The sequence below is a fragment of the Rattus rattus genome, chromosome 3, assembly GCF_011064425.1.
Source record: "Rattus rattus isolate New Zealand chromosome 3, Rrattus_CSIRO_v1, whole genome shotgun sequence".
NCBI lineage: Eukaryota > Metazoa > Chordata > Mammalia > Rodentia > Muridae > Rattus > Rattus rattus.
The window spans coordinates 18,145,507-18,167,129 of record NC_046156.1 but is presented as its reverse complement, the minus strand read 5'-3'; the positions used below and the strand labels follow the sequence as shown (position 1 = coordinate 18,167,129).

Genomic DNA, 21,623 nt, shown 5'->3' with positions numbered 1-21,623 from the left:
GCCTTATTTATAATAGCCAGAAACTGGAAAGAATTCAGATGCCCTTCAACAGAGGAATAGATAGGGAAAATGTGGTACATCTACCCAATGCAGTATTACTCAGCTTTCAAAAACAGTGATTTCATGAAATTCATAGGCAAATGGATGGAAGTAGAAAATATCATCCTCGGTTGGGGATTTAGCTCAGTGGTAGAGCACTTGCCTAGCAAGTGCAAGGCCCTGGGTTTGGTCCCCAGCTCCGAAAAAAAAAGAAAAAAGAAAAAAAAAGAAAATATCATCCTGAGTGAGGTAACAATCTCTCTCTCTCTCTCTCTCTCTCTCTCTCTCTCTCTCTCTCTCTCTCTCTGTCACACACACACCACACTCACACACACACACACACACACACACACACACACACACACTATTCACTCACTGGTAAGTGGATATTAGCCCAAACGCTTAAATTACCCAAGATATAATCCATAGACCACAGGAAGCTCAAAGTGTGGATACTTCTGACCTTCTTAGAAGGGGAAACAAAAATACTCATACCAGGAGATATGGAGATAATATTTGGAGTAGATATAGAAGGAAATGCCATCCAGAGACTGCCCCACCTGGGGATCTAGCCCATATATATACAACCACCAAACTCAGACAATATTGCTGATGCCAAGAACTGCATGCTGACAGGAGCTTGATACAGCTATCTCCTAAGAGGCTCTCCAGAGCATGACAAATAAAAAGGCAAATGCTCACAGCCAGCCATTGAACTGAGAATGGGGTCTCCACTGGAGGAGTTAGAGAAAGGATTGAAGGATCTTAAGGGGCTTGCAACCCCATAAGAGCAACAATACTAATAAACTAGAGCTCTCAGGGACTAAAACACCACCCAAAGACTACACATGGACTGATCCATGGCTCCAGCTGCACATGTAGCAGAGGATGGCCTTGTTGGACACCAATGGGAGAAGAAGCACTTGGTCCTATCCAAGCTGAAACCCCAGGTTAGGGGAATGTTAGGTCAGGGAGGCAGGAAGGGGTGGGTTGCTGGGGAGGAACACTGTTGTAGAAGAAGGGGGAGGAAGGATGGAATAGGGGGTTTATGAATGGGAAACCAGCAAAGGGGATAACATTTCAAATGTAAATAAAAATTCCAAATTAAAAATAAAAGATTACCTATGGGTAAGCCTGTGGAGCATTTTATTCATTAGTGGTTGATTGGTGGTTAATTAGCAATGCCACCAGTAAACAGCTGATCCTTGAGTGTTTAAAAGCAGGCTGAGCAAGCCATGGGGCAAGGCAGCAAATGACACTTTTTCATGGTCTCAGTTTCCGTTCCTGCCTCCAGGTTTCTAACTCCTCAAGTTCCTTTCCTAACTTCCCTCATTAATGGAGTATGACATGAGAGTTGTAAGAATTCATTTCTCCAAGCTGCTTTTTGTCCTGGTGCTTTATCACAGCAATAGAAATCACAAGACAAGTGTGTAGAGCAATAACCACCCTTCTACCTCATTAGAGATACTGCATAGCTTATTCAACATCAGACCAGCCCACTTTCCAGACATGGAGTCAGTATGCTGTGGTAATTTTTTATGTGTTCTCGGCATATTCTATGTGAATATTGTGGGATACAATACCTGGCATTCAGGAGACTCTTTCTTTTCCTCAGGTAATTGCTTCATATGTTCCTGATGACTCTCTCCTTTCTGTGCCATTTTCTTCTGATCCATCTTGTACATATCCTCTAACATTTTCATGGCAGCCTCGGCAGATTCAGCTTCTTCATATATCATTGAGAAGGGAAATAAATGATATAATTTATTGAGGCATTACTGGGCTAGCTCCTTCTTTTTGCCACTGTTGCTATTTCATAGAGTAAATTCTATCACCACATTTTTCACCCCAAAATCCCACTGATGCTGACTATTGACTGCATTTATGTCTTACTCAAAAATGCTTACATGACCTATAGAACACCTGTCCTATAAATTATATATATATATATAATGTGTGTGTGTGTGTGTGTGTGTGTGTGTGTGACTCTATGTTGAACAACAAAAAGGGATGGTAGTTCACCAAAGGGCTTTATAGTCAGCAGACGCTAACCCTTGACTACTAACACTCTTATTGCTTCCCAGAAGTGAGAATGCTTCTGAAAGTGGATTGCTGGCTATATAACATGCAGCCTTGGCCCAATTGAGAATTTATATAGTCCATTAACAAAACCAGCCTACTGTCCTAATTGGTGGAAGATGAGGACTTCTGTCTCATAACCATTGATGTCAGAGGAAGTGCAATCCTGAGCAGCACTCAAAGACGTTGTTCAGTCCCATCTGATTCATTCTGTATGGAGAACAGTCCCATTATATCCCAAGGTACAGTTAATCCCCAAGGAAAAGCTCTGGGCTGAAGATGTCTAGAACATGGTATGCATAAGGAAGTAATCCAGACTCTAGCAGGTAACTGCCTATTTTGATAGCACCTTGAATATAAAATTGAAAGTGTAGTTCAGTTTGGAATGGAGTTTCACAGGTACTGTGTGTACCTAGTAGGTAACACATTTTCTTCCTACCTGGTCTTCATCTTTATAAACTTGATGGATAAACAGATATGCAAACATCAAGAGAATATTTAGTGGCAAATATCCAATGCCCTTAATTGCTCTTGAATCTGGGCCCCGGCATAATTTTAGAGGAGAAAACTGTTTGGGAATTCATGTAGGCAAAGTACCTTTTTCCCTGTTTCTTTTTTCCATACGCTGAATCTCATTCTTCAGCCTTAAACTCTCTCCTTTCAACCCTTCTTTAATCAGTCGTTTCTGTTCCTAAGAAGAAAATTGAGTAATAAAGCTGCAGAAATAACAGATGAATGTTACTCCTATTTGCCCTTCTGCTATAGGCTGGGATCATTGTAACTTGCCATCATTTATCTAGAACTCCATGATATGTGCTCCATCCTTACACACACACACACACACACACACACACACACACACACACACACACACACACACACACAGATGGATGGGGTACAGAGGGGATTATGCTGGACCTAAATACTGAAAAATCAGTATTGAAATTAACAAGATAGCATTATTCTATTCAGAGGTTTATTTTTACCCGGGGAAACATTAACTTTAGAAATGTCAATGCAGATATCTCCACCCAACCAGTGGACAGGAGTCAGTGACCTCTGTGGTTGAATTAGGGAAAAGCTGGAAGAAGCTGAGGAGGAGAGTGACTCCATAGGAAGACCAGCGGTCTCAACTAACCTGGACCCCCAAGATCTCTTAGACACTGAGCCACCAACCAGGCAGCATATACCAGTAAGACGAAGGACACTGTCATTAGGGCAAAATGGGAAAAGGTCTTTACCAAAGCTACATCTGATAGAGGGCTAATACCCAATATATACAAAGAACTCAAGAAATTATACTCCGGAGAGCCAAATTACTCTATTAAAAATGGGGTACAGAGCTAAACAAAGAATTCACAGCTGAGGAATATCGAATGGCTGAGAAGCACCTAAAGAAATGTTCAACATCCTTAGTCCTCAGGGAAATGCAAATCGAAACAACCCGGAGATTCCACCTCACACCAGTCAGAATGGCTAAGATCAAAATCTCAGGCAACAGCAAAAGCTGGTGAGGATGTGGAGAAAGAGGAATACTCCTCCATTGTTGGCGGGATTGCAAATTAGTACAACCTTTCTGGAAATCAGTCTGGAGGTTCTTCAGAAAATTGGATATTGCACTACCTGAGGACCCAGCTATACCTCCCCTGGTCATGTACCCAAAAGATCATCCAACATATAACAAAGACACATGCTCCACTATGTTCATAGCAGCCTTATTTATAATAGCCAGAAGCTGGAGAGAACCCAGATGCCCTTCAACAGAGGAATGGATACAGAAAATGTGGTACATCTACACAATGGAATATTACTCAGCTATCAAAAATAATGACTTCATAAAATTTATAGGCAAATGGATGAAACTAGAAAATATCATTCTGAGTGAGGTAACCCAATCACAGAAAAACACACATGGTATGCACTCATTGCTAAATGGATTTTAGCCCAAATGCTCTAATTACCCAAGATGCAATGCACAGACCACGTGAAACTCAAGAAGGATGAACGAAATGCAGATAATGCACTCCTTTCTCAAACGGGGAACAAAAATATCCATACGAGGGGATAGGGAGGCAAAATTTAAAGCAGAGACTTAAGGAACAGCCATTCAGAGCCTGTCCCACATGTGGCCCATATATATATACAGCCACCAAAACTAGATAAGATGGACGAAGCTAAGAAGTGCATGCTGAAGGGAACCGGAGATAAATCTCTCCTGAGAGACACAGTCAGAACATGTCAAATACAGAGGTGAATACTAGTAGCAAACCACTGAGCTCACAACGGGCCCCCGTTAGAGGAATTAGAGAAAGGACTGAAAGAGCTGAAGGTGTTTGTGACCCCATAAGAACAACAATGCCAAACAACCAGAGCTTCTAGGGACTAAACCACTACCCAAAGACTATACATGGACTTAGCCTGGGCTCCAACTGCATAGGTAGCAGTGAATAGCCTTATTGGGGCACCCGAGGAAGGGAAAACCCTTGGTTTGACCCCCAGTGTAGGCGATTGCTGGGCAGGGCAGTAATGGGGCATGGATGAGGAGGGGAAACCCCACATAGAAAGGGATGGGGAGGAGGGGCTGATGGACAGGAATCCAGGAGATGGAATAACATATGAAATGTAAATAAAAAATACCCAATTTAATAAAAATGGAAAAAGAAAAGACAAGAAAGATTAAAGAATACAGAGAGAGAGAGAGAGAGAGAGAGAGAGAGGAAAAAATGGTCAATCTGAACCTCCCCTTGGTAGTACAATCAACAAGGGAAGCCACTATCATTACTATCAAGGCACAGACAAGAAAGCCTTGAGTCCCTCAGATGAACAATCCTCCAGAATTGCAAGGTGTTAGATGTTCTAATGGTCCAGGCGGGATGGGTTTCTGCAATGCTTAATGAAGTGGATTGCGTTTGGATTAGTAGTTCATGAAATCAAAGGAGATTTTGGTGTTCTGCAAAACTTAGCCTTACACTGTGCTTTCAGCTGAGTACAGAAGGTGATGAAGCTGAGATACACAGCTCAGTACCTGCAGTTTAAGGTTCAGAATCCTCTCTTGCTCCTCCACTAACTGAGCTCTCTCCCTCTCCATATTCTCTGTCAACTGCCTCACTCGCTCCTGGTGACACCTCTCTTTCTCCTTCATCATCTGTGCATGCTTCTTTTCCACTTCCTCCAAAATTCTAACAGTAGCCTGTGCAGATTCAGCCTTTGCTCGTTCCACTGAGGATGAAAAAGGAAGAAAAGTAAGCACATTTCATTATTATCTCTGTCCTTGAGAATAATTGGGACTTCTGCACGTGATCTTCACCAAAAGGCTGGAAAATTGATCTGTGGGACTTTATAGAGGGAATCATAAGAGGGCTGGTTATTCTTTGAGGAAACAATGACGTTGCTGGGAGCATCTGCCAAACATGGCTTCAGAAGCCATGACAACCTTGGTCCTCTTGCTCTGGTTTGATGACAATTGATTAAATGGAAAATGTTGAAATTTTTAGAGAGAGTACACAAGAATTCCCTGGATCAATTCTCACCTTCGACCTCTTTTTGCTTTACTGTGAGAGCCTGGTCTCTTTGTAGAAGTGCCTCAGCCACAGCCGCATTGGACTGCAGGTATTCCTGCAGAATCTCTTCAGCCTTAGGATCCCAAGAACACAGGTTAAAAGAAGAAAATGGTTCATGGGTTTGTTTCTTCTGTCTGTCTCTGCCCTTTTAATGCTGGGGTTCAAGTCTCCTTGTCACAGCTACCACCAAGGCAGTTGTTAAACCTTCTCGAAGGTCATGTAAGAAATGATAGGGACATTGAAACAAAGAGAGTTGCTGCCCTTCAAATGGAGAACCTTTCCCATTATTGGAGACACTAGAACTATGACTCTGTGTGGCCAAAAATGCTCAAGAATGATGCCATCATGAGTCGAGCAAATTAGAGGAATCTAAACAGAGCAAGAAAGGAGGGGATTGAAGGCAAGGATAATACCTGACTAGGAGAAGAGATGACCTCGCTGGCACTCTTAGATCCTGTTTCCCTAAAAGCTAGCTTAAAGGCTAAACTTATAAAATATAATTTCTACTTAAGCAACATGATCATTGTACTTCTGTCCTCTGCAAAACAAGCTGAACCCCAGCTGTAACCCAGAGTGAGTCACCTCATAATCCATGTTTTTGAACGCACTGCCTTTGATAAGCACTAGTACACATTTGATATCATTAATAGACTCCCTTGGCAGTTTGTTGATGAGTTCAGAAGCCAAGTGATGCTCATATAAAGCCCCAGATCCATGAGTAACAGCAGTTGGCCACAACAGTTTTCCAAGCGGGAAAGCCAGTAGCCTGTCTGCATTAATAGATAAAGTTTGATAACCTGTATCCCCTTCTTGGGTTCCTGAAGATACTTTTTCTTCAGCTCTTCTCTCTTCTCAACATAGAGAAGATATCCTCCTGGCTGAGAATAAGTGCCATTTATCACTGCTTCTTCTAGAGGTCCAAAGATGTCCCGAAGTAACTCTGAGCAACGCGTTGATGATTTGTTTGTATTCTCATTATTGATGCCATTCCACTTCTTTTCTAGTTGAGCCTTTAATCCAAAACAGGAGGCAAAATATAATAACAGGAATCTTAGTTCTGCGCCAGAACCTGAGGCAACTATCTATGGGAAGCCTCATCTTTTCTCTCACCCTGAGCTTTCTTGTGAAGCCCTTTCTCCAGGAAAGGAATTTAGTACAGTCACAACTACTTTTACAACACATGAAATAGTTTCAACTCAAAGCAGACAAGTCCTAGACATCAAGGAAATACATGTGATGCAGTGTCTACCTGGCTGCGTGTCATTGCTTTTGTTTAGTTTGATGGTAAACCAGTATGATGACAGGAGGCATCTTATGAACTTGGGATCTCAAATCATCTCTTACATCCATGTAATTAGAATGAGATTGTAAATTTGTGTATTTCAAAAACTTCCAAATTCGAGTCCATAATGAGAAAGTTCATTTTTAGTAATTATCAAAAGATGACTGTCACCATCTATTAACAAGTGCCTCTCAAAATAAATGCCCAACATTTCCTTATAGTTTTCTGTATTTCACAGTCTTTATCTATTTAAACTTGACATAAATTTACCAGTAAATCTTTTTTAAATGAATGGTCTTCATCTTTAAAGGAAGTCCTAAGAAAGATATCCATGGCCTCTCTCTCACAGGTCCTGTGCAGGTCCAGCAGCTCCTGGAGGGTGTCCGTGGGCAGCTGCACTTTCTGACTCATCTGCTGGTCATAGTGGGTGATGGCCTTTTGTATTGCTGCTGAGTTCTCTACTTTTGCCAAGGCCAGGACTGCATTCTCCATGCAGGGCAGATGCCCACTGCTGATGGCACTGATGTATGTGAGTACCAGTTTCTCTAGTCCTATATTTAGAAAACAGGCAATATTTCTTTCAGAGTGATGTAGTCTCCATGTTTTTTAGTTCTGGGCATGTCCAAAATCAATATGCTCTTCATTAGCACAAATATCAATCAGAAACCCACTAGCAATTGCATACTTCCAAGTTTGCGAAACTCAGTATTGTCCAGCAAAATGTTAATAAAATATAAACAAAATGTTTTGCATCTGTGACTCTCAGGATCCATAGGTACTATCCTTTTATAGCTATTTAGCTCTCAAAATATGGGCATGTACATTGAATCTATATTCTCTAAAATCAACTTACGTTGAAACGAAACAGTCATCTATGTATCCTTGGTGTCTAACTGGGCAGTGCAATTCTAGATTAGTCAGGAAATGATGTGGATAGAATCGCTTTGCTTTGAAATAAATCAACTTTTCAAAGATAGTGAAATTTTTTACATCAAAATTTAAGTGTTGTTCCTGGCTGCTGAGGCCGTGGAGAGCTCATAGGCAACACCCCGCGAGCAAACCTGAGCCTGGGGACCACAGGTAAGACAAACTTTTCTGCTACAAACGACTTGCCTGGTGATCTCGGGTCACACAGAGGCGGAGTTCCTCTGGGGCCGGACACTTCGGTGTTTGGCCAGAGTCCCGGACCAGCGGAGGATCCTGCTTTCAGCAGCTCTCTGCTCCCAGGCCCCCGGAGGGAGTTCTGGCCCCCCTGGTCGGGCGGGCACTCCTGAGGCAGCAGAGCGGAGGAGACCACCAACGCTGCCCGCCCCCTGCCCACATCCCTGGCCCAGGAGGAAACTGTATACAGCCTCTGGGTACCCGAAGAGGAGGGCCCAGGAGCAGCAGATCCACTGCGTCTGAGACACCGCACCTGAAGGGACCGACCGGATAAACAGTTCTCTGCACCCAAATCCCGTGGGAGGGAGAGCTAAACCTTCAGAGAGGCGGACACGCCTGGGAAACCAGAAGAGACTGCACGCTGCACACAGTACTGACCCCAGAGGAAAACAAAAGCTATCTGGAACCCTGGTGCACGGAACCTCCCGGAAGGGGCGGCGCAGATCTTCCTGGCTGCTGAGGCCGTGGAGAGCTCATAGGCAACACCCCACTAGCAAACTTGAGCCTGGGGACCACAGGTAAGACAAACTTTTCTGGTACAAAAGACTTGCCTGGTGAACTCAAGACACAGGCTCACAGGAACAGCTGAAGACCTGTAGAGAAGAAAAACTCTGGCCCGAAAAAGCAGAACACTCTGTCCCCATAACTGGCTGAAAGAAAACAGGAAAACAGGTCTACAGCACTCCTGAAACACAGGCTTATAAGACAGTCTAGCCACTGTCAGAAATAGCAGAACAAAGTAACACTAGAGATAATCTGATGGCGAGAGGCAAGCGCAGGAACCCAAGCAACAGAAACCAAGACTACATGGCATCATCGGAGCCCAATTCTCCCACCAAAGCAAACACGGAATATCCAAACACACCAGAAAAGCAAGATCTAGTTTCAAAATCATATTTGATCATGATGTTGGAGGACTTCAAGAAAGACATGAAGAACTCCCTTAGAGAAACACAGGAAAACATAAATAAACAAGTAGAAGCCTACAGAGAGGAATCGCAAAAATTCCTAAAAGAATTCCAGGAAAATATAAATAAACAAGTAGAAGCCCATAGAGAGGAGTCACAAAAATCCCTAAAAGAATTCCAGGAAAACATAAATAAACAAGTAGAAGCCCATAGAGAGGAGTCACAAAAATCCCTGAAAGAATTCCAGGAAAACACAATCAAACAGTTGAAGGAATTAAAAATGGAAATAGAAGCAATCAAGAAAGAACACATGGAAACAACCCTGGATATAGAAAACAAAAAGAAGAGACAAGGAGCTGTAGATACAAGCTTCACCAACAGAATACAAGAGATGGAAGAGAGAATCTCAGGAGCAGAAGATTCCATAGAAATCATTGACTCAACTGTCAAAGATAATGTAAAAGCGGAAAAAGCTACTGGTCCAAAACATACAGAAATCCAGGACTCAATGAGAAGATCAAACCTAAGGATAATAGGTATAGAAGAGAGTGAAGACTCCCAGCTCAAAGGACCAGTAAATATCTTCAACAAAATCATAGAAGAAAACTTCCTAACCTAAAAAAGGAGATACCCATAGGCATACAAGAAGCCTACAGAACTCCAAATAGATTGGACCAGAAAAGAAACACCTCCCGTCACATAATAGTCAAAACACCAAACGCACAAAATAAAGAAAAAATATTAAAAGCAGTAAGGGAAAAAGGTCAAGTAACATATAAAGGCAGACCTATCAGAATCACACCAGACTTTTCGCCAGAAACTATGAAGGCCAGAAGATCCTGGACTGATGTCATACAGACCCTAAGAGAACACAAATGCCAGCCCAGGTTACTGTATCCTGCAAAACTCTCAATCAACATAGATGGAGAAACCAAGATATTCCATGACAAAACCAAATTTACACAATATCTTTCTACAAATCCAGCACTACAAAGGATAATAAATGGTAAAGCCCAACATAAGGAGGCAAGCTATACCCTAGGAGAAGCAAGAAACTAATCGTCTTGGCAACAAAACAAAGAAAGAAAAGCACAAAAAACATAACCTCATCCAAATATGAATACAACCGAAGCAATAATCACTATTCCTTAATATCTCTCAACATCAATGGCCTCAACTCCCCAATAAAAAGACATAGATTAACAAACTGGATACGCAACGAGGACCCTGCATTGTGCTGCCTACAGGAAACACACCTCAGAGACAAAGACAGACACTACCTCAGAGTGAAAGGCTGGAAAACGACTTTCCAAGCAAATGGTCAGAAGAAGCAAGCTGGAGTAGCCATTCTAATATCAGATAAAATCAATTTTCAACTACAAGTCATCAAAAAAGATAAGGAAGGACACTTCATATTCATCAAAGGAAAAATCCACCAAGATGAACTCTCAATCCTAAATATCTATGCCCCAAATACAAGGGCACCTACATACGTAAAAGAAACCTTACTAAAGCTCAAAACACACATTGCACCTCACACAATAATAGTAGGAGATTTCAACACCCCACTCTCATCAATGGACAGATCATGGAAACAGAAATTAAACAGAGACGTAGACAGACTAAGAGAACTCATGAGCCAAATGGACTTAACGGATATTTATAGAACGTTCTACCCTAAAGCAAAAGGATATACGTTCTTCTCAGCTCCTCATGGTACTTTCTCCAAAATTGACCATATAATTGGTCAAAAAACGGGCCTCAACAGGTACAGAAAGATAGAAATAATCCCATGCGTGCTATCGGACCACCACGGCCTAAAACTGGTCTTCAATAACAATAAGGGAAGAATGCCCACATATACGTGGAAATTGAACAATGCTCTACTCAATGATAACCTGGTCAAGGAAGAAATAAAGAAAGAAATTAAAAACTTTTTAGAATTTAATGAAAATGAAGATACAACATACCCAAACTTATGGGACACAATGAAAGCTGTGCTAAGAGGAAAACTCATAGCGCTGAGTGCCTGCAGAAGGAAACAGGAAAGAGCATATGTCAGCAGCTTGACAGCACACCTAAAAGCTCTAGAACAAAAAGAAGCAAATACACCCAGGAGGAGTAGAAGGCAGGAAATAATCAAACTCAGAGCCGAAATCAACCAAGTAGAAACAAAAAGGACCATAGAAAGAATCAACAGAACCAAAAGTTGGTTCTTTGAGAAAATCAACAAGATAGATAAACCCTTGGCCAGACTAACGAGAGGACACAGAGAGTGTGTCCAAATTAACAAAATCAGAAATGAAAAGGGAGACATAACTACAGATTCAGAGGAAATTCAAAAAATCATCAGATCTTACTATAAAAGCCTATATTCAACAAAACTTGACAATCTGCAGGAAATGGACAATTTCCTAGACAGATACCAGGTACCGAAGTTAAATCAGGAACAGATAAACCAGTTAAACAACCCCATAACTCCTAAGGAAATAGAAGAAGTCATTAAAGGTCTCCCAACCAAAAAGAGCCCAGGTCCAGACGGGTTTAGTGCAGAATTCTATCAGACCTTCATAGAAGACCTCGTACCAATATTATCCAAACTATTCCACAAAATTGAAACAGATGGAGCACTACCGAATTCCTTCTATGAAGCCACAATTACTCTTATACCTAAACCACACAAAGACCCAACAAAGAAAGAGAACTTCAGACCAATTTCCCTTATGAATATCGATGCAAAAATACTCAATAAAATTCTGGCAAACCAAATCCAAGAGCACATCAAAACAATCATCCACCATGATCAAGTAGGCTTCATCCCAGGCATGCAGGGATGGTTCAATATCTGGAAAACCATCAACGTGATCCATTATATAAACAAACTGAAAGAACAAAACCACATGATCATTTCATTAGATGCTGAAAAGCATTTGACAAAATTCAACACCCCTTCATGATAAAAGTCCTGGAAAAGAATAGAATTCAAGGCCCATACCTAAACATAGTAAAAGCCATATACAGCAAACCAGTTGCTAACATTAAACTAAATGGAGAGAAACTTGAAGCAATCCCACTAAAATCAGGGACTAGACAAGGCTGCCCACTCTCTCCCTACTTATTCAATATAGTTCTTGAAGTTCTAGCCAGAGCAATAAGACAACAAAAGGAGGTCAAGGGGATACAGATCGGAAAAGAAGAAGTCAAAATATCACTATTTGCAGATGATATGATAGTATATTTAAGTGATCCCAAAAATTCCACCAGAGAACTACTAAAGCTGATAAACAACTTCAGCAAAGTGGCTGGGTATAAAATTAACTCAAATAAATCAGTAGCCTTCCTCTACACAAAAGAGAAACAGGCCGAGAAAGAAATTAGGGAAATGACACCCTTCATAATAGATCCAAATAATATAAAGTACCTCGGGGTGACTTTAACCAAGCAAGGAAAGATCTGTACAATAAGAACTTCAAGACTCTGAAGAAAGAAATTGAAGAAGATCTCAGAAGATGGAAAAGATCTCCCATGCTCATGGATTGGCAGGATTAATATAGTAAAATGGCCATTCTACCAAAAGCGATCTACAGATTCAATGCAATCCCCATCAAAATACCAATCCAATTCTTCAAAGAGTTAGACAGAACAATTTGCAAATTCATCTGGAATAACAAAAACCCAGGATAGCTAAAACTATCCTCAACAATAAAAAAAGACTTCAGGGGAATCACTATCCCAGATCTCAAGCAGTATTACAGAGCAATAGTGATAAAAACTGCATGGTATTGGTACAGAGACAGACAGATAGACCAATGGAACAGAATTGAAGACCCAGAAATGAACCCACACACCTATGGGCACTTGATTTTTGACAAAGGAGCCAAAACCATCCAATGGAAAAAAGATAGCATTTTCAGCAAATGGTGCTGGTTCAACTGGAGGTCAACATGTAGAAGAATGCAGATCGATCCATGCTTATCACCCTGTACAAAGCTTAAGTCCAAGTGGATCAAGGACCTCCACATCAAACCAGATACACTCAAACTAATAGAAGAAAAAAACTAGGGAAGCATTTGGAACACATGGGCACTGGAAAAAATTTCCTGAACAAAACACCCATGGCTTATGCTCTAAGATCAAGAATCGACAAATGGGATCTCATAAAACTGCAAAGCTTCTGTAAGGCAAAGGACACTGTGGTTAGGACAAAAGGGCAACCAACAGATTGGGAAAAGATCTTTACCAATCCTACAACAGATAGAGGGCTTATATCCAAAATATACAAAGAACTGAAGAAGTTAGACAGCAGGGGAGGCAAATAACCTATTAAAAAATGGGGTTCAGAGCTAAACAGAAATTCACAGCTGAGGAATGCCGAATGGCTGAGAAACACCTAAAGAAATGTTCAACATCGTTAGTCATAAGGAAATGCAAATCAAAACAACCCTGAGATTTCACCTCACACCAGTGAGAATGGCTAAGATCAAAAACTCAGGTGACAGCAAATGCTGGCGAGGATGTGGAGAAAGGGAACACTCCTCCATTGTTGGTGGGGTTGCAGACTGCTGCAACCATTCTGGAAATCAGTCTGGAGGTTCCTCAGAAAATTGGACATTGAACTGCCTGAGGATCCAGCTATACCTCTCCTGGGCATATACCCAAAAGATGCCCCAACATATAAAAAAGACACGTGCTCCACTATGTTCATTGCAGCCTTATTTATAATAGCCAGAAGCTGGAAAGAACCCAGATGCCCTTCAACAGAGGAATGGATACAGAAAATGTGGTACATCTACACAATGGAATATTACTCAGCTATCAAAAACAATGACTTTGTGAAATTCGTAGGCAAATGGTTGGAACTGGAAACTATCATCCTGAGTGAGCTAACCCAATCACAGAAAGACATACATGGCATGTACTCATTGATAAGTGGCTATTAGCCCAAATGCTTGAATTACCCTAGATGCCTAGAACAAATGAAACTCAAGACGGATGATCAAAATGTGAATGCAGATCGCTCATGAGAGACACAGCCAGAATACAGCAAATACAGAGGCGTATGCCAGCAGGAAACCACTGAACTGAGAACAGGACCCCTGTTGAACAATCAGAGAAAGAACTGGAAGAGCTTGAAGGAGCTCGAGACCCCATATGTACAGCAATGCCAACCAACCAGAGTTTCCAGGGACTAAGCCACTACCCAAAGACTATACATGGACTGACCCTGGACTCTGACCTCGTAGGTTGCAATGAATATCCTAGTAAGAGCACCAGTGGAAGGGGAAGCCCTGGGTCCTGCTAAGACTGAACCCCTAGTGAACTAGACTGTTGGGGAGAGGGCAGCAATGGGTGGAGGGTGGGAGGAACACCCATAAGGAAGGGAGGGGGAGGGATGTTTGCCCGAAACCGGGAAAGGAATAACATTCAAATGTATATAAGAAATACTCAAGTTAATAATAAAAAAAAAAAAAAAAAAAATTTAAGTGTTACTTAAGGATATCTGGAATTTAGGGAAAAAAACTGTCAAAAATGAAGCAGGCAGTTGAATTTACCACCAAACAGTGTACACACTAAAGCTTCCAATAGAAACTGGGCAGGAGACTCACGAGCTCCATTGACCTGGATGCCTCCTGGGAGTGTTTTAGCCTTAGAAGAGCTGAAGATGAAAGAACAGAAGTCTGCCGCCTGTTGCAAAAATTCAGAATCCAACTCATCATCATGCAGGCTCTCCAGCTCAGAGAGCTTCTTCCACTCTGTGGGTGGGTAGAAGACAAAGCATTTCTTCTTGGGGAAGAACTTCCGAATACAGAGTCGGGGTAGGTTGTAGTTTCTATCTTCTTCACTGGTACCTAGAGAAAGTAAAGATAGATAGACAGATGATAGATAGATAGATGATAGATAGATAGATAGATAGATAGATAGATAGATAGATAGATAGATAGATAGATAGATACATACATACATACATACATACATACATACATAGATACATACATAGATACAAACATACATACATACATACATACATAGATAATACATAGATACATACATAGATACATAGATAGATAGATACATAGATAGATATATAGATACATAGATAGATACATAGATAGATACATAGATAGATAGATACATAGATAGATAGATACATAGATAGATAGATACATAGATAGATAGATAGATAGATAGATAGATAGATAGATAGATAGATAGATAGATAGAAGAGAGATAGAAGAGAGATAGTAGATAGACAGACAGACAAACAGACAGACAGATGGAGACAGAACTGGAGATGTAGCTATAGCCACACAGCTAGAATTATGTTTGTGCATAGGTTTCTCCTAATAAAAGTTCCTTCTGCTCTAAGCTTTTGGCAGTATGCAGCTCTACATGACCTACGAAAGGGATCAAAACACTCTGATCACAGAGCAGAATTAATGTGCCTATAACACAAGGGAATACTATAATTGAAATTAACATATTGATACAGATTCCGTGATCTACATTTAGAAATAATTCCATGATCTACATTTAGAAATAATCTGAAAATGAAATGTAAAATAGGGAATCTTAACACATGAAAATGTTTCTGCTTTTGCCTGGCTATTATCCAATAAACAATCCAGGTACCTTGCTTGGGCTTCAGGGAATTGTCCAGGTACTCATCTGCTGTGAGCATTTTTCCATCTGTTTCCAGCTTTACAGTCACATCTCTCAGAGTCCACACAAAATCAGGGAAGAAACTCACAAACTCAGCTGAAGCCTCAACTCCATTGCTATGAGGAGAGGATGTTGTTCTGATCCGATCTGTCAGCTCTGTCACATATCTAAGAAGCTAAGGAATTGTGGATCAGCACAGTCCAAATCCTCACACTTATCTCATCTATTCCCACACTCTGGGTTGTTTTCTTCTGATCTAGTTATAAACCGATTCATAGGTGTATATCATGAACATTATCATACCCCTTTCCATTTGATATGTGTGAAATAATATATGGGTGTTTATGTATACACAAACATATATATATATATATATATATATATATAATTTAAGTCTACAGGATACATGGGCCACTGTCCTTTTAATAGGAGACTCAGTCTTTCAGTCTCTCTCTCTCTCCTCTCTCACTCTCTCACTTTCTCCTTTCTCGTGTGTGTGTGTGTGTCTGTGTGTGTCTGTGTGTGTGTCTCTGTGTGTGTGTGTATGTGTGTATATGTTTATGCTCTGTGCTACAAAAAGGATACTGCAGCTGGTCCATGGCCTGCTGGTTGATGGCTCCCATGCTGTTGTAGACAAAGGTGCTGCTTAGAAGAATAGCCAGGGCAAAGATCCAACAGTCATTCTGGTTGTCACCCTGGGAGTCAGAACATACGTAGGTAAAGGAGTATGTTTGTTTTATGTAACTTTCCAGATCAACTGTGAAAAGGGTATGTTCTAGAAGAATTAGGGAAAAAATCCTATATAATATTTATGATCTATACAAGACATCCAAATTCAAATAAAAATATGCAAAGATATTGGCAATTTTGTGTGCATTTTTGTTTATAGTGATTCTTGTTGATGCCATTTGCCTGTTTCTCCTGTAACCACTGTGTATTAATCACATAACTTTTCTATGATCCATCTTGTAAAATGTTTTCTCAACTCTGGTAGCTAAACTTAGACCCACGTCAGGTAAATAAAAATAACATGGCATTAAAAGCTATCTAGTGCAAGAGATGAGGGGATGAACTGAAAATGAATCCAACCATTCTTACTTTCTCCACATCTCCAGGCCCTCAGTGTCAAGCAGAACTAGGGTGTGCCCTGCCTTCCTGGGATGAGGCACACACCACATCCAGATGCCCTTGGTGTGGGACTGCACAGTGGAGCCCAGAGAGAAGCCTGCAGAGAAGAGAGGAATATTGTTAGTAGCAGCTGTTTTAAGAAACTGATATAAAATTAGCACACTAGTGGCCAAGGCAGATAACTGTCACCAAAGTTTCAACAGTCATATAGCACGTGTGAGGCACATGTCCATCAAGCCTTGCACCAAGGATGCAGAAACAGTTGAATTCCTGTGGATAAAGCTATAAAGGTCAAGCATACGTTGCAGTGGAGATGCAGGATTCAGGAGGTGCCAGGGCTGTTGGGGCATGCATTGAGAAAGCTATTAGCACTGAGTGGAGCCAACCTGCATGAGGTATAAGGTTATGAAGCCTGCACCCATGCTGATGCTGGGTATGGAGCTCAGCCTGGTCTTTGCCTGGGCTTTATCCTTGTTTTGGCATGGTTTCTCCTTCTGACCAATTTATCTCTTCAGAATGAGAATTTTTCTTTTGCACTGTCGTATATTGGAAGTATGTAAAAGATATTTTGATTTTCCTGGGGATCAAAACTAAAAGTCTTCCTTGAATCTCAGAAAAGACATTGAACTTTTATATACTATAAGAAGTTTAGACTGTGAGGACTTTTGAAATTGAAGTCAATGGATTTTTCATTCTGAGATGGACATGAGCCAGTAGGACCTAGAGGTAGAAGGTTATAGTTTGTGGGTTAGATATTTATATGTTTTAATACTTACTTGGACCCCAGTGGGTAGCACCAGTGATTGGAGGTATGGACCTTGGAAGGTCAAGATTGGCTGGCAGAGGTAGGCTGGAAGAAGAGGACTTTGATGGTCAATAGCAACCCTAACCTTGGGTCTTGTACTTCTTGTTGCCTGGATGTAATATGAGCAATCCATAAGCTTCCGCCACCATGGGTAGAGCTAGTGTGTTGACTCTTCCTTACTATAATGAACTGATAGCCCTTTAACTGTCAGCCAAAGTAAATATTTCTTCCTAAAGTTGCTTCACTATGGTATTTGATCATGGGAATATGCAGAATGCAACCTAAAATAATTACATGAACTCAAAATATTTTTATATCCAAGTTCACATTAGCATTAATCATAGCGACAGAAAGTTTTGTGTACAAATAAAGGGATAACAAAATTATTATACCCTATGATTACTGTGCCCTGAAAAAGAAGACTTGATGCATGTTCTAGTATTGTTAAATCTTGGCACTATCATGTTAAATGAAAGAAGCTAGTTACAAAGAGACACATATAAATTAATCCACTTATTTAATTTTCCCCATTGCAGTTAAATTTACAAGCACAGAATGTCAGATAATGGTATGAGATGGGCAACTGATGGATTCCATTTCTCTAGAGGGAAATGAGATAGTTCTAGAGACACATGGGGGTGATATATACAGAAAAATACAAACAAACCTACTACCACAAAACTGTATATTTTGAAAATACTTTTAAATTTTGTTAGATATTTTAAAATAATACAAAAACTTACATAGACAACGCAGATTACAGCTTTTAAATCTAGACACATGGTTTATATAAACAGCTCTACAAACATCTTAATAATGTTTTAAAGTTTATTAGTATATAAATTAGCAATTTGTATTACTGTTTTCATCTAGATATGGAATGATTTATATTTATAAAAGAAAAACTATAAGCCACTCGTGATGGTGCATGCCAATAGCCCAGGCACTCTGAAAGCTGAAAACAAGAGGATCATGAGTTCAAAGACAGCTTGAGTTACACTGCAGGATCCTGTCTCAAAGACAAACAATAAATAAACAACCAACTCAACACATTATATACTTCACACTCTCATGCTAGAAGCTGAAGATGTGATTAACAAAGGGGGACCCATCACAGCTTTGTTGGTGGTACTCACCCGTTTTCCTCCCAGCCAGCTTATTCATCAGGTAGGATTTGCCTGTGCGGTAGAGGCCCACAATTGCGACCACTACCACAGGCTGTGTAATGGCTGACAGGATCTCCAGGGCCTTCTGATTGGCTCTCAGTTGTCCTTTCACATTCTCAATGAGGCACATGGGTTCTGGCATACAGGTCTCCAGAGCCATTTTTCAGGGTTGTCTCCTGTCTGTAAGACAAAAAGTGGGAGTAATTATAATTAGTCTTTAGCACCCAGAATGGAAAGAACTAAAATTCTCCACAGTTTTGTATCAATAAGCTAGGTGAGTAAAAATATGCATTATGTTAGGAAGTTATAGGCTGGGGCCAGCACCAGCCTATTGATAGGGTGGCCTGAGATAGGAGATAAGGAGTCGCCAGTAAAAGAAGAGTGATGTAGGTGTGATGGTCAGGAGAATCATGTAAAGTACAAATAGAATTGATTTATTATTATTATTATTATTATTATTATTATTATTATTATTATTATTATTATTATTGTTAGCCTTATAACTCCAATTTAAAGAATCTAAAGAATATCTCCTCCAAAGCAAACATATTCGATATATGAAAGTCTGCTTTTAGCTTGGTAGTATTTACAGTTTTAAAACACTCCAAAAAGAAAATATCTGAAGTGTTTTTATGAATAGCAAATATTAATACCTAACGCCTTTTACTATATTGTTTCATTGTCTATGCTATAAAATAAAAGTTTATTTTAATCAACTTATTTACTGAGTTGTATTCCTTTGACAGTATACACTGTGTGGCCCATTATCTTTAAACTACATTTTTCACAAAGCTATAAGCATTTTGTAAAAGGAGGCCTTGAATTCATAGCCAATTCTCCTGGCCAGACATAGTGTGTCAATAGTCTCTGTTTAGCCTGCACCAGCTATACTGTTTGACTTTGCTTAGAGGTGAACACCCCAAGATTTCTGGAGTTGTGGTCCCATTATTTGTATTTGTCATGATTTCCAGAGCATAGGAAATCTTTGTTTGGTGCTTCCTAGACCCAAATATAATTTTCATGGGAAAAGACATAAAATGAACAATTAATGCAGAATCCCCAAGAATGCCACATGCTGGGACCAAAACCCAAAACTCAGAGACAGAGTGACAGCAATCACAGTATTCGGCTCAGCTCTCTGGAACTGTGCCAAACAGCTGTGCTGGCTTCATGAATTTTCATTGTTTCCAGTGGATATGATTGTTCCAGTTATAAAACTATTAAGAACTTTGTTTAAAATGATGAAGCAATGACTTAACATTCTACTGGTCTCATACTCAAATATTCCATGCAGTTTAGCATTGAAATTTTTCCTTATTAAAAAATGTTTATTATACCCTTCATGAAAGCTAATACCAGCTATGCAGGCAAGATATACCCATTGGTGCAACAGTGACATGTAGGCATGGGAATAGCCAACTCCTTTGTGATCCAGGAGATAAAATACTTGGTACTATAAATTTCATCAAAGGTCCTAGGCTGGGGAGGTCATAATACCTAGGACAGAACCTATCATTGTTGTTCTGCTAAATGGACATGCTGTCAACCTGCCTTCTAAATTCTTGTGCTTATTCCATAGATACGTGCTGCTCTCAATCTTAGATAGAGAAGCTTCCTTTGCAGTAGTTAATACAGAGGTTCATATCTGGACAAACTGCTTTGAATAGAATCAATTAGAAATCTAGATCACCCCTTCCCAAGACTCAAGGAGCATCATGGGAAAGAGGAGGAGAAAGAATGTTAGAATCCTAAAGATGGGCATTGGAAACACCGTCTTCTGGACACAATACCCCTTGTTCTCCTGAACTCATTTCGGCTAATGACTTGCAGAATATTGAGCCCATCAGTCCTGGACTCATCACAGAAGGGAACAGGCCAGTACCTGAGAAACTATTGGCAATTAATAGCTAGTGAGAGGAGGAACTGTTCTTAAGTACTGCCTGTCCTCCAACAAGCAACTGTATCCCTGCTTAGCGTTGGGTTTAAAGAGTCACCAATGTTCAAGGTATGGAGTTTAATGAAGACTGAAACAATTTTATTTCAATTTTACTAAAAAGGATTGCTTTATTAGAAATTAAAAACCCAAATGCAGGGCCCTATGCCTGTTTCAAAGCTCTTCTTCAACAGAATGAGTGTAAAGGATGCTCAGATGTTTAGATTGTCATCTGTTTTATGTATTGCTTCAAAATGGCTACTTTAAGACTCCAGCAAACAAGTGTGTATGAAATTAGAAAGCAAATACATGGTTGTGTTTTATGTCATAATAGAATCCCTCAAATCTTTACACAGCAGATTATACTCATGGGCAAAATACTTGTTTGCATATTAACAGCTGGACAAATACTCTCAAGGTTTATTTTGTTTTAATTAGGAGATTCTCTATTATTTCCTGTCTCCTCACCTTAATAGGAAGAGTTTTTATATACAAAATTACTTATCTAACTGTTTTATAAAACTATTGAGTGCTGGATAAGGCCTTTAAACATTCCTAATATCCATTTCCATTACTGTTAAATGACACTATACTGGTTAGTTTCACATAAATTTGATATAATTTTGTGTCACTTAGAAAGAGGAATCCATGATTGAGAAAAAAATGCCCTACCAAATGGGCAAGTGGGAAAGCATGAGGTGAATTATCTTGATTGATGATTGATATAGTAGGGTCCAGATCACTATGGGCGTGTCCCCTGGGCTAGTGGTCCTGGTTCCTATAAGAAAGAGTAATCAAGCCATGAGGAGCAAACCAAAAAGGAACATTTCTCCATGGCCTCTGCTTCAACCCCTGCTTCTTGGCTCCCGCCTTGACTTCCTCAGTGGCGCTGGAGTATGACC

General features: G+C 40.2%; 1 protein-coding gene across 1 annotated transcript in view; it reads right to left on the bottom strand.

Annotated features, from left to right (window-relative positions):
* The window catches only part of LOC116895226 (guanylate-binding protein 1-like), a 32,119-nt gene extending 13,156 nt beyond the window's left edge, over positions 1–18,963 (bottom strand). Inside the window, 12 exon segments of the mRNA XM_032896554.1 lie at positions 1,623–1,765; positions 2,716–2,809; positions 5,144–5,337; positions 5,649–5,751; positions 6,476–6,688; positions 7,231–7,511; positions 14,636–14,878; positions 15,660–15,856; positions 16,275–16,384; positions 16,788–16,804; positions 16,807–16,914; positions 18,759–18,963. Of these exon segments, the coding sequence (XP_032752445.1) occupies positions 1,623–1,765; positions 2,716–2,809; positions 5,144–5,337; positions 5,649–5,751; positions 6,476–6,688; positions 7,231–7,511; positions 14,636–14,878; positions 15,660–15,856; positions 16,275–16,384; positions 16,788–16,804; positions 16,807–16,914; positions 18,759–18,948 (1,893 nt within the window). The 5' untranslated portion in view covers positions 18,949–18,963.
* Positions 18,964–21,623: the final 2,660 nt, after the last annotated feature.